The 18,360-nt window shown below is 40.0% G+C and overlaps 1 protein-coding gene across 5 annotated transcripts in view; it reads right to left on the bottom strand.

Moving 5' to 3' along the window:
* Positions 1-13,396, bottom strand: part of Luzp2 (leucine zipper protein 2) — a 351,648-nt gene extending 338,252 nt beyond the window's left edge. The window contains exon 1 of one of the 5 annotated variants that reach the window (XM_015998320.3): positions 12,506-13,396. In XM_015998320.3, coding sequence (XP_015853806.1) covers positions 12,506-12,567 — 62 coding nt within the window. In that variant the 5' untranslated portion in view covers positions 12,568-13,396. The remainder of the gene's footprint in view (positions 1-12,505) is intronic. The other 4 variants (XM_076543836.1, XM_006979660.4, XM_015998323.3 and 1 more) reach the window with 4 other exon arrangements.
* Positions 13,397-18,360: the final 4,964 nt, after the last annotated feature.

Below are 18,360 nucleotides of genomic sequence, written 5' to 3'. Positions count from 1 at the left end.
TCGTTAAATGCATACCAATGTGGTGATAGTGGACAGCATGATTTCTTGCCATCATTTCAAGGACAATGTATATACACATTTGCTAGAAGAAATGTGGATGGCTATGGAAATATCTCAGACCTGTAGAAGGTATGTAGAAGGTATAAAACTGTATGGATTGCCCACTTTCCAATACAGAGAATTAACTAGCTCTTCATTTTCTATATTTTATATTGAAATTCATGAGAAATAAATGAATTTATGTCATATTTAAAGCAATAATGGGTTGAGATTTACTAAGAGATATGAAAAATTATATTTTAAACCATTAAGCAGACGAGATGTAGAGGCAGATCCTGACATCAATTTATATATAGACAGAAAGCAAAGGTGACCAAAGCCAGATTTTCAAAAAATACCAAGCCCTGCACAGTGTGGTCCAGTTTAATACTGGTGACTAGAGTCCTTCGCTTCCCTGTAAAACACAAACACAGGGAGTCACTGTGATGAACCCCAGCACGATTTCTGCCCCACAAGCTTGTCTCTGCTTCTGTCTCTGAGGTACAGGCTCCAGACCTGACACAAGCTGGTCCCTTTATTCACCAACTGTCCACATGCAAAGCAACTTTGACATTGTAAATGTGGAACCCAGAGCTCCTGTTTGTGCCATCCAGCTGCTGTCACTGACAGGCCCCTCATCTATAAGATGAGATTATTACTAAGGCCCATATGAGTGTTGTGAATATGTGTGGGCATGCACAAGATATTAAGATTAAAATATGAAAAAGTATGATATAGTCCCTCTCAAGATTCCCACTGCCCTATCTGGCTGTAATTGAGAAGTACTTTGATGTAATAATTCTAAGTTACAATGTATATAGGAGAATTGGCACATTATTAAATTTTTATGCACATTGCCCCTTAAGAAGGAAGGCAAACATGGGAAATACTCCTCCAGCAGGTAATGGAATTAGTTTGAATTGTACATCACAAAAATGGACTCAGAACAGTGGAAATGAGATATGGTATGCGCGCGCGCGCACACACACACACACACACACACACACACACACACAGAGGGAGATAGAGAGGGAGAGGGGGAGCGAGAGGGGAGAAGAGAGAGAGAGAGAGAGAGAGAGAGAGAGAGAGAGAGAGAGAGAGAGAGAGAGAGAGAGAGAGAGAGAGAGAGAGAGAGAGAGAGAGAGAGAGAGAGATCTTACCTGTTTATAATATGTAGTTTATGCTATTATATTTTATTTGAGGGCTGTTCCTGGGGATAGAACCCAGGACTTTGACCATGCTGTACCACTCAGCAACATCCCCAAATAAGCAATTGTGTTTATTATATGGATATATATAATATATACCTCCATGTCAATAATTTTCATTTGAAATCAAACCTTACTCAAATCAGCTTACTGTGTCAAGTCCACTTATGGGTTAAGGCTAGCTCAGAGGACTAGAATGCTTCACAATGCCATCTCCTGGTCAATAGAAGAAGTGCAGCTCCAGAGGTCTTCGGTTTCATATGTATCTTGCTGCTAGCATGGTGGCTAAAGTTACTATTAATGCTGCTGTTGTTTTAGACAATGTCGTCAGGCTCAAACTCAGCTGAGCTAAAAACAAATCTGTCTCTCTCCACATGTGTAAAGTAAAAGGTGAAATCTCTAACTAGATGGAGGCACACTGAACCCTGTGTGAGCAAGAGTGTCCCCGAGTCTTGGCACTGGTGCCTATTCCCACCAGTCTGCAATGCATTTCCCACCAGCCCCTTTGTCTCTGATTTATTTCCCATGAGCCTGAACGCCATAAGTTTTTACCGGTAACCATAATTGTCTCAGCGCTCCAACCTTGCTGCTTATGCCCCTTAAATCATGGGATCTTATTGCAGCTCTTTATTAATTCTGAGACCTTAAATTTAGTTACTTCTCTAAGCTTTAACGTCTTAATCTATAATGTAAGGACTCCATGAGGTACTGAAGACGCATTAAATGCAGGAACTCTAGAAAAATTTACTGGAAAATTATTACATGTGGAAAAACAAAACAAAACAAAAAAACAACAAAAACCCTTTAGCTACTGTTTTTCACTGTTTTAAGAATTTCTACTTGAATCTCCGCACTCCCCAGAATCACACCACCCAGACTCAAGGAACTGGAGATATTAAAGTGTCAACTCAGCTCTTACAGCCCTGTTCAAGCCCCATGGTTAATGTCAGGTCAGCATCTGCACCCACAGAGGGAGACAATACAATCATTGGCAGTTATGGAAAATAGGCCACACATGAAAAGATTACTGATATGTGGTAATTTTCTTTTGTAGTAGAAAGGGAATAAAATAAACATTATTGAAAAGCTCTTCTGCTAACTTTAATAGATGTGGTAGAAAATATTTCAGAGGAAGTTCTATATTTTTATTTCTTCCATTACTAGGTACACTCTTCAGCCAATTTATTTTTTTTATTTTATTTTATTTCATGTTTTTGAGGGAAAAAAAACAGAATGATAAAATGATGCAAATTCAATTTAAAGTCATTCAACTGGTTTACCAGTATGGGTGCAGTTACCAATCAATCACTTGAGCATAGCATCAGTGGGATTTGAATTTATCACTGGCTTTAAAAGAGCTCAGTCTCCTCTTTGTGTGTCTCAGCTTCCTTATCTATGATCTGTGGCAACATCAGGAACCACCTCAGAGATTAATTGGGAGGATTAACCTGATGGAGCATATTTAGTACGTAAATTATATTATTGTATTATTTTATTTTTCACACACAAAAAGAAAATGAACATTGCAGACAAAAATGGACACTGAGAAACAAAGGTCCAGAAGGATTTCACTGATTAACTAACTCAGAAAATTCATGCAGAAAATGATTTCCACATCATGAAAAACCAATTGTATCTATGACAGATCAAGACTTGTTCACTAGGGTAACATCACTTCTGCCTGATCTGATAATTCAGACCTCCTGTGTGAAGAAGACATCAGCACATGGTTCTGCCGCTCATGCAGGTTGTGGGTATTGCTGCCGGCCTCTTATGGGTTGTGGTGCTGAAGCTGAAGGCCACATTTTTCAGAGCACCCAAGCAATTTCACCTCACTCTTGCACTCATATTCCTAGTGCCCCTGAGAGTCCATGTAAATAGTTTCATAACATTTATCTGATTATTTTTTCTCTTTGCAGAACAGCGCACGAGGCAGAGAATACTCTTCATACAACTTGACTGATAAATGCCTCTTAGTGTGATATAACCTATCCACTTACTAAGTGCATTTATACACAGTAAACAGTGTGATTTTTGTCACACACTGCCAAAGTCCCCTGATTTAAAAGGCAATGTTCACTTTTAGTTATGCCAATGGACTCAAAGAGTTCTGAACTCTGTGAAGAGGTGATGTCTAGACTTTCATGTTCACTGAAGTCATTCACATTAGGATAGAAATCCACTGTCGTCTCCCTCAGAGAACTGATCTGATATGCCTAACACAGGAGGCTGGAGCTGTATCTTTCAGATTCACCCCGGGAGACACTCATTCTCACACAATGAAGAGTATATTTTGAGAAACAGTCATCAGAGGACACATACATTTTCTGAAAAGGAAAGATGAAATTGCCTGGAAAATTTGGATTTCTAATGAAAGCTTCAATTTGTCCCATCTTCAAACTAATGGGTTTCTTTGATTTACTTTCCTGTATTTTAATGCCACATATCTTCCCACCTCGTGAGAATAAGTAGTTTCAGCATTCATATTAGCAGCATACTTCTTTTCAGTGTGGATAGGTGTTTTACCCTGTATAATTGTTTGTTTATCATGTGCATGCCTGGTGCCTTAAGGCCAGGAAAGAGTGTTGGATATCCTGAAATTATAGTTACAAAGGGTCATGAGCTGCTATGTGAGTGCTGGGAACTGAACCAAGGTCCTCTGAATGAGCAGCAAGCGTTCTTAACTATAGAGAAATCTTTGCAGCTCTCATTAGTAGGTTATGAATATACTTTTATTATCTATTTTTGTGTTGTATGTGTGCTTTTATATTGAGATTTGACTCTATATTGGGATTTTGTTGATAGAGTCATTCTCAGAACAACTGACTGAGATCTGAGTACTTTCCTTTTAGAATAATGTGGGCTAATCATTTAAATTCATTCAAAGTCTACATCATAGTAGACATATAACATGCATAGTGTGAATATTGCTAAAACACAAGGGTTAACTCACAGCAAGTAAGTACTTATAACATCTCCAGAGGCTTGCTGCATCCTCAGTCATGTTGGTTTGGGTCTATAACGTGAGCAGCTGAAATAAAGATCTATGCAGAACATTAAAAAGCAACGATTCAATGTATTTCTATAAAATTCCAAACTATAGTGTCAGGAAAAGAACAATTTTCCTCACTTTTCTTGTGAACTTATTTGTCAAATGAGCTCACATTTCTTCTCTATGTGGAAGATAGAAAAAACCTACACTCTCAATAATAACTGGATCTTTCAACCATATCTGCCTTTTGCCAACATGTCACTTCAATTTTTCACACGTCTTCTTGTTTCTTTTGTAATGCAGAGATTTTTTTCCCATTTCCTACTCAATGCCAAAGGCTCAGTTACTGCAAAGATTAAGCAAGGAATGATCTTGAAAGAGGAACTTGTGTATTTTTAAGGCAGAAAGGCCTTTGGTTGTGAACTTTTCTTTTGATTCAAACCTCTTTTTACCATGCACACAACATTCTAAAAACTCTCCTGTGCTAGGCTCCTACCCGCTCTGACACTCCAGCATTCCCTAGACCATCTGATCACACTCAGACTAGGCCTTGCCCCCAGGGAACTATAGAGTAGGAGCAGTTCAGTGTCCTCAGTGTGCCTAGACTTGTCAATGTGTGTACTTTTCCTCACTGTTGATGTACCTTGTGGGTCTGCCATTATCAGGTGAGCTTGAACAATGAACTCTGCTCAATGAACTCTCCTCAAAACCATTGATGGGGCATTGTGAGACTATACTGTTTTAATTTTAACCATATTGCTAACACGATTTGGAGGCTCTAGAACTGAACCAGATAATGTGACCCTGATTTCTTTTTCCTTAAGAATATCATGAACACTTAAATTAGTCTCCCCAAGTGGGACTGATTTGGATGATAAGAAACTGGCCTCTGTACCATATTACAAATAGTTCCCTTTATTGATAAGGAACAAATGTCTTCACAGTTCAAGGTAGGCTTAAACTTCAAAATATCTTTCCCAACAGTTCTGACTTACTTGTGTACACTAGTGTGAGAAAGTTGTTATCAAAGATCACTTTCTGAAATGTAAGAACACTTTGGTTAAATAAGTCTTGCCAAAACCTTTTAATCATGTAATAATGATGGTGATATGTTGAGCTGTGTTTTTCTGAGCTGGCCATTATTATTTTCATACATTATCATAATTAATCCTCTTGACAACTTTATGAGAGAGGCATTGTTATCACCTCTCCATGGACCAGAGAAAGGTGGCAAAGAGATGTTAACTGCTATTCTAAGTTCCTGTGATTATAAGTCTCCAATTTTGTAATTTTAGAATTTAATTCCAGGTAATAGGGCAAACATCATGGCTCCTTTTACCATTCCACTCCATCATCCATTTAATAAATAAGCTACTGATGGGTACGTGCTTATCAACCTGAGGAGGATGCCTTAAGTAAGATTACAGGCATTAAGAGTTCTCCCCCTCATCTTGGCTGGAGGAAGGCACAGTCCCCATAGGAGACAGGAAGAAAATCTGCACTAATCCTTACTGACATCTTTCTTAGTTGGACTACAGAGGTGTGGCAGTGCATCAAGTCCTTACATGACTTCCTAAGGAAGAGGTGCACACCTGGAAAGAGGTCAAGGTGGGAGACCAAGTGATCACAATCTTCAGTTATTTAGTTATCAACAACCATGAGACTCTAGAGTCCAATGTTTTCTTTTTAGGAGCTCTCTATGTGCACTCTTCCAAACAGATGGGTTTTCTTTATAGTTCTAGAAATCCCCTCACTGTTTTCTCCCCTGGAGCAGAATACTAATATCAATTAGACTATAGTCTTGTCATCTGGGCTGTACCTGCCCAGAATTTTGAAATTAATTTAAAAAATGTATTTATCTTCAGTTTTAATAAACTTACTAAATGACATGTTACTTGTCAGAGGTGTCCTAGCCAACACACCAGATTTAAACCTAAGCTATCTTTGTCTTAGCATTTACTGAAGGATAAGGTATAACTACATGCTACACTGTGAAATATACTTAAACATCTTTTACTTCTTCTTTACGGTACGACTGTAGATTTAACCCCTGAGGAATAGTTGTGCAGATGTCTAGGATGTACATTTTTATGAAGTAGTTCCAATAACCAGATCTCAATGGCACAAAAATAGCACTTCACATTACAGTGTAAGGCTCAACAGGTACCACTTTGGGCGTATCTTTTCAGTCAGTTGTGCACAGCAATGAAAAAGCACTAACAACTCCCTTTCAGGATCTAAAGGTGACCTGGGTAGTTTGGGGCCAGCTCTCATTTCTAAAATTAACAGAACACAGAGTGGGGAGGAGGGTCTTCTCCTTGCTGTAACTCCCTTTTTGATAACTTGTTGTGTATCAGGATGACCTGTGGTTGGAGACAACCCTTTAATACTGCTTTATATTTACAGAAAATAAAATCCTCCTAATACATTGCAGGAACCAGTTGTTCTTGTGTTCCTGATGACAAAAGAGATTTGTCATGGAGCAGAGTGACATGATAGAGGAAAGCCCTTGGGAAGTTCTGGGGATTGTCTTACTTTCCCTATGTGGCCTTAGAGAGAAGTCACCAACTCTGACTCCCAGGTTTCTCTCTTTAAACTGTAGAGCTTGGAACTAGAACAGAGCCTTTACTCTCAGCTTGTCTCCCAAGAATAGACTCCTTAAGGTACACTTGGAGGTATCCAAACACCCCAAAACAACAGGAGACAATTCAGACATAACTACAGTGAAGCCTCCACCCCGGGTCTAGTAGCATCTGCCAGCATTTTGGAGCACATTCACAGAAGACGCCGTTTACTTGGTTGACCTTCAGTTTGTGTCTGAGTGGAGTCATTTACTGTGGATAACTCTGGGTCCCCTATTCTCATGAAACTAAATTCATATGAGTTTTTGTGACTATCTCCTTTTCTCTGTCGTAAGCATAACATGAACTCTACTTTTCAACCTCTCTTGCTCACACATCACTTCCTGTTCAATGGTCCACTCACTTGGCACATGTCATTGGCAACAAACACACACTCAAGAGATTTATAGGTTGAAAAAGGTAATTTTTCACGTCCGTTTTTAAGAATGTCTGTGCACAGTTCAGGAATCATATCTGCAAACTAACAAGGGCACTGTGACTCTAAATCTGCTCAGAGTGCTGGTCACTGTAGGAACCCCACAGACAATGGTTCTTAGGACATGGAATAGCTGGGCTTCTTTTCCCTTAGTGGCTTTGAAAATGTTTTATATAGTGTACATCATTTCTTGATGTTTTAAAATAATTTTTCTAAGTGTTTATAAAATTTAAAAATTACTAATGGATGATGAAAGAAATAAACAAGTAGAAAATGAAGTCAAACTAATTTTGAAATCTATCTACCCATGTGTTGAAAACAACCTATCTTAGTAATTCATTGACACCTGTGCTCATGCTCATGGCTTTGATTTGATATGATGATTTACACAGTGTACATGCAATTACATCGTAAACAGAAACCCAAGTAGCTAAATATATACTTTTGAGCTAAATCACATTCTCTGTTTTTAAAGTAAATACCTCTAATTTTCATAATGTTCAGCAAAGAACACAGAACCGACCAAACACTGAGACAACAGAACAATCTTGAGAACTGGGGCCCATATACCAAGTCACAGTCACTGCCCCTGATTCTGTTCTCTCTGCCTATTGTTTCTTGTTTTAGATGACAAGAGTGTGGTGCTAGCTGGATGCTATCGACTGATCTGCATTTGACATTTACCTTATTTTTCTATGTCAGTACACAAGAATTTCATGAAAATGTTCCTAACAGTTGGTAACAGTTTCACAAGGTACTTACTTTGTTCCACAGAACACTCTAAACTATTCTCATGAATTAGTTCAGTTTTTACAACAACATTGTTGGGTGGGTTCTATGATTGGTGATATTGCTACATAAAATAATCTGCATTTAAAATAAAATGAAGGTAAACCATTGTCTAAAATCTTCCTGTTACCTCATACTCCATGATGTTGAGACTGAAAAAACAACACCCTTCCTCTTGCTGTCATTGGAAAGCAGGTGTTACAACTGAAACTTCTGACTTGTTGTAATGTGTTGTCTCCTAATTCACACTTGGAGCTTTATATAAAATGATGGCTGTTTCTTATTCAATTCTGTGTAATATATAATAATTGTATGCATGTCTTGTTAGAAGACATACAGTTATAACTAATCTACTTGGTGAAATAACTCAGTTACTGAGTGACCGACAGAAAACTCATTTTGTGAAAATAAAAACATGACAGAAAATATCAAAGTAATAAATGTGCATATGTTTTCTGTTTATATATGGACTTCTGTTCATATATTTTCTGTCTATATAAACTTCCTACAGAAGAAATCATAATTTTTAGTACTACCCCTTTGATGGGATAACTTAAATAATTGAGCCCCATCTATTAAAGTGACTTTTATCAATCTTCTAACAGTTACTCAGAAACAGTTACACATATGATGTCAAAAGTCACACATGAGGAAATGTCACTTCACACCTCAGCAGTCCTAGGTACCTTTTGCTTCCAAGTTGGAAGGTCAAGTTCATCTGAAAGGATTGTGTGGATTTTTCTTTGGTACAATTGCACAGTCAATATATAAAGCTTTGAACTGTCATTGCTGTTGGTCACAGAGAAAATGTGATCTACAAAGGTTTCCCAAAAAATGGCACTTTAAAGAGTGCTACTGGAAATAGGTACTTAGGGCCGTAATTGCAGCCTCAGGAGCAAACACATTCTCTTTCACACACTCCCGTTAAAGACACTTCTGCGATCCATTTACACAAAATGTTACAATTCTTTAAAAGCGTGTGCATCAGAATCACTGTTTGAAGGACTTGGGTGGGGAAACTCATAGTACCTCACATCATTTCACTGTAGTTAAAGTGAGACTCCTTCCTCTATCAAATGCATTTCCTTAAAAGTGTCTTTGTGTATAAATGAGTTTGTTGGTGTCCTCTCTTCCTTGGGCATACACAACAGCTTCATCCTGAGGTTGGAATAAGGCACAGAAGAGATGGGTGCCTTGTGCATTCACAGTGTACAGTGTCATCTGGAAACAGATTCCCACAGAAGCATGTGGTACAGCTGCTGATCAAGGGCCCAGAGGAGACCTCACAGGTGACTCCTACTGGGAGGACAATAACCAACCATCTGCTCAAAGTTGTTCCTGATGGGAAACCATCAGAAGTTGGTAGACCTTCACTCCTCCCCTGCTATTCCTTGCTGCTTCTCAAGTCACTTCAAAGGTCTCTTTCCAAAGGCATCAGGAACACGAACACAGCATAAAAGACCCGAGGTACAGCAGCTAATGCACAAGCCTCCTCCAGCACTCCATGATTCCTTTTCAGGAAGAACTTCTAAAGAACTGTTCTCTCCCCACCATTCTTTCAGTCCCTACACTTCTTTCTGAAGTGTAGGCATTGCCTTGGAATAGCAATTCAATCCTCCTGCCGAACAAAACTATTTGAAAAGTACAACCATTCTATTCCAAAGCTCTTCAACCTTCTCATGCATTTGTGTTCTTTGACCACATGCATTTGTGCACACATTAAATGGATCTTTGTATTAGCTGCATTTTCAAACCATTAGCTTGACTATATTTTTGAATTTCTGTGTGCTTTCTAAACAACAGAGACAATATGCCAGGAAATTAACGTCTTTTTTTTTTAAGGCTCCATGGAGCTAACTCAGAAAATGCTTGTCAGAATGAAGGTGAACATTCGTGTTTCTTTCAGAACAAGTAAGTAAGTCTAAGCCAGGAGTGTTGATATTGTTCATGCTGATGGAATTATGGGATGTCTGTTTGATGTCTATAGGGTTACTAGTTGTAATGGTAAGGGGGAGAGCAAATAGAACAGACAGCTACCAATCCTTCCTATTTAAAAGGCTGAATTATCTGAGAATTGCCACCCTGGTGGCTAGAACACTACCATAAAGCACCTGTCTTTATCTAACCACAGCATCTGTTTCAAAGCAGTCATTCTTTTCCTCCCAGAAAGAGGTGAACACCAGGCCTATGGCAGAAAAGGCAAGCAGTTCTGAGGAGCTCTACTCAGAGAGACACACAGCAGGGCAAATGTACTTACACATCAAGGGTTTCAGCTCCACATTCCCCACACTTTAGAAGGAACTTTAGAGTCAACAAGTGGCAATTGTCACCCTCTGTGGATTTAGCCAACACAATGTAAGCATGTGAAATGCAATTCCTTCATATAAAGAACCACTAGGAAAGTTAGCTAACAGAAAAACCAGTCACAGGTGACCGTGGCTGAACCACACTGTGTAGCTCAACAATACAGCAGGTCCATCCTGACCAATGTGACGGTCTTCACAGAGCTTTGCAGTCTGGATTTTAACCTTTGGGTTTACCACATGACAATGAGAACTGTTGAATACTGGAAGGAGAATAGCTTTCTGTGAGAGTTCTCTAAAACCCATTCTCTTCTGGCAAGTGACACACTGATAGTGTCACATTCATTTTCAAATATGTTCACTATCAGAAGGTGACCTGGGGATCTAGTGCAACAAAATGGCCCAGAGCAATTATGTAAATGGATAAGTAATTATAGAAACTCACTTTTCAATTCCATCTTGTATTTTTTTGTAAAATTTAAATATCAATACTGTAGAAGGTTCCTATCTAATTTCAACTAAGAATAACAATATTTTATAATAAATGTGTTGGACCTAGAACAAGCTTTGGGTGGAGACTATAGAGCTTGCTTACTCAAATGGCAGCTGCTTTAAAAAGCAAATGGACTATGGGAACTCAAGAGATGCTTAACTGTCTTTCAGACCACTGTAGGCTGGGTTTCCCTTGTTTCACCATTACTGTTTAATGAGTATGTTACCTGGCATCTACTTAAGCACAAATTTTAGAAATGCCCCTTCTTCAAAAGAATGCACAAATGATTTTAAAGTAGAAGGTGAGAGCAAATGGCAAGGACCAGAGGACTAACTGTACTAGTCTGTTGGCGCTTATCAGTGTTCAAAGGAGCTCATTATTTAGAGGAGTCTTATTAATAATGGGAAGCAAAGTGGATTTCTTTAAAAACCATGAGACTATTATAAATTGCAACGACAAGCAAATCTTTAGAAAAAATAAAACTCAAGTTTGATTTCAGTCTTGTAAAGTCACTTGGATTGTGCTCAAGAAAAGATCATGTTTATCAATTTTTGGACCTAAATGGAGCAGTTTCTGCATGGAAAGGAAAGTTAGGTTATGCTGGCCTGAAAGAAACATGTACAAGAAACGGGAGCATGAATTCATCATGTTGCTTCTAAGAGCCTGTGAGCCTGCTTCGTCCTTTCTCTCTGAATCTTGTACAGTTGTGTGTCTCTCCTTTATTTTTGGTAAGTTATACAATCAGATAGTGTCTCCATTCATTCGGATTTGAAAGAATCCACACCCTGTGTGTGTTATTTTATTTCACAGAGGCCAAGGGAAAGGGGCTGCTGCCAGTAGGGTGCTCAAGGCATGCAGAATAAATTCAGTCCCGGGCACTGAAACAGGCCACCCTTGTGCTGTGCTTGTGGGAGAAGAAAGCAAACCCATCACCAACTTTGAGACTCGATCCTCAGCAGCAGTCACAAAGCACTTCTCAGTCAGTGCGTTTGAAATCTCCACTAAAAATAGGTCCTCTGTACTGGGGCTGAAATTCTCATCTGCGGCCAGTGATGGAGCACAGTGCCCGATTGTTCCCAACTAGGTTCTTTTCTGCTTGGGTACTATCTTGTAACTTTAAACACGACCAAAGGAAGTCACCTGCCACTAAGCCCACTCAAACATCAGCCAGGCCATCGGAGGAGTTTGGAGACTACTGCGTAAGTCTCAGCACCTTCTGTTTTCTCTGGCTCCCTGGCCCTTGGAATTCACTCCACGGGGTACCGAGTTTCCTAATTACTAGCAGAGGTCTAATGCAAACATGCACTCTCAAGGAATATTCCCTTCTCTTCCCTACTTCCTCTTTACGATGTCCTACTTCAGCATGTTCCTTGTTCCTGACTACAGGGCTCCGGGGTGGGGGGTGGGGGATGTCTTCATCTTGCTCTGAAGGGAAGCTCTTGATCCCTGAAGGGACACAATCCTAAGACTTTCTCCAGGGGGGCTGGAGGAACTGTAGAAGGGCTCTGCTCTCTCCAAAGATTCTGAGCCTTAATCACTCAGCTAGCATCTAGATTAGGTGGGAGGTGCCTCTGCCCTGACCAGCGCAGCCTCCTGGCTTGGGGCCTCACGCTTCTGGACTCACCTGGTGCTGAAGACAAGTGCAGGCAGCAGGGGCAGCAGGTAGTGTGCAGCGTTGAATTTCATGTCGCCGCCCTCTGGGGTACTCCTTCACTCTCTCCTGGTCTTTTGCCTCCTCTGGTCTGGTCGGTCGCCGCTCAACGTCCTCCTCTCTTCCCAGGAAGCCCTCTCCAGAGACCCACAAACACACTGATAGAGGCTTTGTGAAGGCAAGGACCAGAGCGCGAGTATCTTCAGGAGTGATGTCACCCGCGGGGCCCTGCCGGGATGGACCAGCGCTGGGCTCAGCGCGCACAGGGCGGCCGTAGCCGCGGGAGGAGGAAAGGACCCGCGTCCAGGTCGCTGCCCTGGTAGCCAGCTGCACTTGGTCACTCCGGTGCGCACTGAAGCAGATCTCCTCTTCCCCGCTCCTACTGAAGACAGGAGGGGAGGGCGGTGGCAAGGACCAACCTCCTTCTCCAGTAATTGAGCTGGCGTGCTCCGCAGGGTGAGAGACAATTCGCTGGGAAGGACTCCAGACTCTTGAGGGTCCGGAGCAGACGTCTCTCACCAGCTTGCACTGCTTTTGCAGAAATGTTGCTTGGAGAGTAAGCTTAAAATACTGCTCTGATTAGATGCATAATGGCTTTGCCTGCTGCGGATGAAGTGGAGCAGCAGCCAGTGCAGACCCAGATGAGGTTAGGAGGTCTCTATCATGGAAAGGGTCCTGAACCAACACGAAGTCCGCGGATCTTGGTTCTAGTGCGTCAGGGTCCTCTCTCTTCTGGTCTCTGCGCCTGTCAGCAGCTCAAGAGTGTGCAGCTGGCTGCTAGAGTTCACACACCTTCAAGGATCATTTTCCTGTGGGCAAACTCCTCAGCAGGACTTCAGAGACAATTGTCATTAACTCAGTGGTAGGGGGAGGGGGCAGAGGACTCTAGATGTCACTGTGTTTTGTGAAGTTTCTAAACTTTGTATTCCTAGCATCCAACGATTAACAAGGTTTATTTAGGAATTTCAATCAGAAAAAAGGAAACAGCACAACTTTAATGCAATCTACCATTTTGCAAAATCCGTTTTAAAAGAGAGGCTGACTTCACATACAGAGATTTGAAACTCCAAGATCTTCACATCATAGGATCTCTCTCTCTCTCTCTCTCTCTCTCTCTCTCTCTCTCTCTCTCTCTCTCTCTCTCTCTCTCTCTCTCTCTCTCTCTGTGTGTGTGTGTGTGTGTGTGTGTGTGTGTGTGCGTGTTAGAAGAAAATGGACATGACATTCCTCTCAAGAACCAATGTACTAAAGTAGACACTACAGTTTTCTTACCATAGATGAGAGGGAAAACAAGGACCACCAGTATCTTGACGGAACTTTTGTTTTCTAAACAAAAAGCTAGTTATCCTAAGTCTTAAGACAACCTTGCTGCTGCTGTGAATGCCACACCTGAAGTTGATCTACATTAAAGAATCAAGCTCATGCAAGACTCAAAGGATGAAGGGCAGCAGGTGCTGTCCCGACTGCTCAGCTATTAGACCATGTTCTGTTCAGCAAGCCGTTTATAAGGAAAATTTCAAAAGACAATCTGCTATAAACTCAGTTTTGAAGAAGTATTTGATGATAAAATAATGCATTTATCCCCAGACTCTATAAAGGGTGGAAAAGCACTGCATTTCCTTAGAATTTACCATTTTGTTCCAGTTTTCTTACCAATGAGGCTAAACTTAAAGGTGCACTTACTGAAGAACTTTGTTGTGAGAATCTCAAGTCATTAAAACAGGACTATTAATATTTTCAGTGAATGCCAACCCTTTTGGCAGTAGTACATCTACAATAATTATAGCTATCATCAGACACAAAGTAGCTCCCTCCTGAATTGTACTTTAGAAGGAAAAAAGAAAAAGAAAAGAAAAGAAAACCACCACAACAACAATAGCTCTATGGAAATTTAAAGCTCAGATTTCAAGGGGGAAGGAGACCAGTGGATATTTGTTTTTTCCTGCTACGTAGCCTAGGTAATCCTCAAATTTGCAGCAATTCTCCTGTCTCAGCCTCTTGAGTTCTCTCCTTATTTTTAAAAGTGACTATCTAAGGTGCATATTAACAAGGGTATGCCACTTCGTAATAATAACAAAAATGTGTATATCAAGAGATACCAGTCATTTGAAGGATGCAATTCCGCTTACACAACAAGTTTGCATTAACTATTTTAATGTCTCCACCACGTGAACCCAGTGTGGTCATCCCCAGTGTTTGCCTCTTCTACAGTTGTATGATTCAGAGTGGTCAAGTACCTGCCATCAGTCACTAGTAATTTCTACAAAGCAGTAGCTCTTCAAATTCTTTTGACATCACTCCATGATATATAAGTTCTTGAGGAAAAATATTTTGTGGTACCATAATCTAACTCTCCAACATAAATTTTATTACTTTACCACTAGACATGAAACATGAAACAACAAGGGGAAATTTTAGGATTATCCCCTAAGGAAGTGAAGAGTCAGAATATTGCTTGGACTGGATCTCCAAGCCCTGCTGTACTCTTTATTGGACACCTATAAAAGTCTATTAAAGGGCATTAGAGCAGCAAGAAGCCCTTGGCTGAAGGTGATCTTGAGATTTGGGGAACTCTTGCAGGATTAGATGTTTAAAATCTACATTCAGCCAGATGGTGGTGGTGCATGCCTTTAATCCCAGCACTGGGGAGACAGGCAGGTAGATTTCTGTGAGTTCAAGGCTAGCCTGGTCTATGAAGTGAGTTCTAGAATAGTCAGGGCTACATAAAGAGTCCATGTCTCAACAAACCAAAAATAAAAAAAGAAGAAAAGAAAAGGAAAGGAAAGTATCTATATTCAAAAATAGACATCTCTTAGCAGATTTGCCCCGACACGCCTCCTTGGGAAATCATAGATGAGTGAGCCTCATTTTCTTCAGAAAAAAAATTCAGCTCTAGCCGGGCGGTGGTGGCGCACGCCTTTAATCCCAGCACTTGGGAGGCAGAGCCAGGCGGATCTCTATGAGTTCGAGGCCAGCCTGGTCTACCAAGTGAGCTCCAGGAAAGGCGCAAAGCTACACAGAGAAACCCTGTCTCGAAAAACCAAAAAAAAAAAAAAAAAATTCAGCTCTAAAGTTGATTTTCTGACTTCAGAGAGACAGTGTGATTTCTGAAGACACAGTGGTGAGAGCAGCTTCACTGAGACCAACTTCCTTTAGGAAAAATCTTCACACCATCTATGCCCAGGCCCAAAGAAAATGGCAATAAAGCCACATGGGCTGTACTTTCTATTAGGTGCTGAAATTGGGAAACCATGGGGCTCTTGTTTTGAATAGCTTTATTGAGATAGAATTATGGCATGAGAAATCACTATAAAGTGTATAATTCAGGGTTTTAAATATTTTTACTACAGATTAAAAATCAGCACCATTATAAAACTCTAGAACCTTTTTTTTTTTTTTAACCAGCCACAAAAGCAATCACAAACCCATTAGAATTCACTCACTGCTGCTCCCCTTATCTCTATCCCTGTCTTTGGGAAGCCATATCCCTAGGTCTGTCTCTATGACTTCACAGAGCTTTTAACAATTCAGATTGATCAGTACTGTTAAGTTTTATGGTTCAACATTTATTCATTCATGGTATGGCTTGCATCAGTACTTCATTCCTTTCTTTGGCTGAACCATGTTCTGCTGCATAGACATACCACATCTGGTTTGTTAACTCATTAAGTGACAAACATTAATCTCTTTAAGCTGTCATAAATGATTTTACCAAAATATATATAAAAAGTTTTGTTTGTAAACATAAATTTTATATTACATTGGGCATATAGCTGGGTGATCTGCTGATCCTATGCTTAATAATTTGAGAAACTGTCAAATTGCTTTCCAAAATACCAAAAGTAATACGTGAAGATGCCAATTTCTTTACTTCCTTTTTGTTATTATAAATGGCCTAGGCATTGTGCCATAGTATCTCATGGTGACATAATTATCCGTAGTATGTATCATGTTGCATAGTAAATATCTTTCCATATGCTTAATGGTCATTCATACATATTTTGGGAGATGAAATTATTTATTATATATAATTATATTATTGGAGATCTACGTATTTATATTTTGGTTCATTGGTTTATTTGAGTTTTAAGAGTTCTGTATTTGCTTTGAGTTCCATCTCCCTGGGGACAAATGGTTTGCAAGTCTTTCCCAGTGAGTAGGTGGCTTTTTACCTTCCAGATAGTTTCATTTGGAGCACAAAGGTTGCTTGTGTGGCGTTTTTTATCTTTTCTTTTGCTTGTTATATAGCCAAGGATGACCTTGAATTCCTACTCGTGCCTCTACCACCCAAATACTGTGATTACAGGTGTGTGCCTTCCTGCTTTGCTAGGTTCCTACTTTTGATGAAGTCAAGCTTATCTATTTTTATGTTACTTATGCTTTCAGTATTATATATGTTTGTTTATTTATTTATTTTGCTTTACAAAATGCAGTAACAGTCATATCTGTGCTTTTTCTGAGTATTATGATGTTTTAAGCTCTGAAAAGTAGGCTCATCTAGGTGTGGTGTCCTGGGCTCAAGAGACTGAGGTAGAGGGATAATAAGTTTGAGACCACTGTGGAAAACAGTAGCATTTTGTCTCTGAACAAACTACAAAAGGGCTAGGGTACAGCTCAGTTTAGAGTGCTGCCCGGGCATGTGTGAGGCCCAGGATTCATGCTTCACCCCATATTTTAACCCTAATCCCTTTAGAGTCAACTTTTATAGGTTTATAGGAGTGGGCAAGTTCATTTCATGGTACGCAGCTATCAGTGGTCCAACATTCATTTGTTGAAAGGTCATTCTTTTTCCAGTTTAATTGCTGTGTTATTTCTTCTCTCTCACAATAGTAACATTATATTCCCTCAGTTTTAGATCAAATGCAAGGTCTCCACATTGTAAACTTAGCAGCCCCTTACATTTCAGTTCTAACCTCCTTGTTTGAAATCTTGTGGTTTTGTTCCTGAATTGGACATGCTGCTTTTCGTGGTTTTTATTCTATACAGTATGGTTCTGGATCTAAACTTATCTTCAGCATGGAGTTCTTCACTGACCTCGTAAACGTATTTCCCAGCACACCTTGAGCTTAATCCAAAAACATAGAAACCTTTCATGACCCTTCATCTGTCACTGAATATTTTCTATTATTTCCTTAACTCAGTTCTCCTAAGTTCTAAACCCGAGATTCAGGCCTTCCTTCTGCTTCTGTCTCTTGGGTAAGTGATCACCTTGTTATGCAGTTTTTATGCATATTCATTTATGCCACTCCTCTAGTCAATAGAGCTCTGTCCCTGGTTCTCCATCTCTTGATTCACAAACACAAACCTCTGACCTTCAAGGGGATTCTCTTGTTGAAGCTCACTCAGCTGAAGACATCTGAGTAGTCATGAGGCCTCTCAGCCATTACCCTCAAATATTGAATTCCATGTATGAAACTTTTCTCTTCATTTTTGGTTCCATGCTGTTTCATCTTAAAGAATGATTTCCCCTGATACATTTGTAGAATTCATGATAATCTGTTTCTCTCTCTCTCTCTCTCTCTCTCTCTCTCTCTCTCTCTCTCTCTCTCTCTCCTCTCCTCTCCTCTCCTCTCCTCTCTTCTCTTTCCCTTTTTCTCTCTATAACTGAGGAGCAAAGATAATCATGTCATATCAAAGCCACACTTTCCCTCCAGATCTGCTCCTTACCCACTGACTGATGAGATGTCCCTTCTAAAAGCCTCACAACATGTGGTATTTTGACTTGATAGTGTATTTACAACACATTTTCCTGTTTATCACCAAACTACAGCATGTTGAGAATAGACATAGGAAACTTCTTAATTGTTCTAAGTATTAAGAGAGGTGAT

The sequence above is a fragment of the Peromyscus maniculatus genome, chromosome 1 (assembly GCF_049852395.1).
Source record: "Peromyscus maniculatus bairdii isolate BWxNUB_F1_BW_parent chromosome 1, HU_Pman_BW_mat_3.1, whole genome shotgun sequence".
In the NCBI taxonomy this organism is placed as follows: Eukaryota; Metazoa; Chordata; class Mammalia; order Rodentia; family Cricetidae; genus Peromyscus; species Peromyscus maniculatus.
Note: the sequence above shows the minus strand (reverse complement) of the source record. Positions and strands in the feature narration are given on the sequence as shown.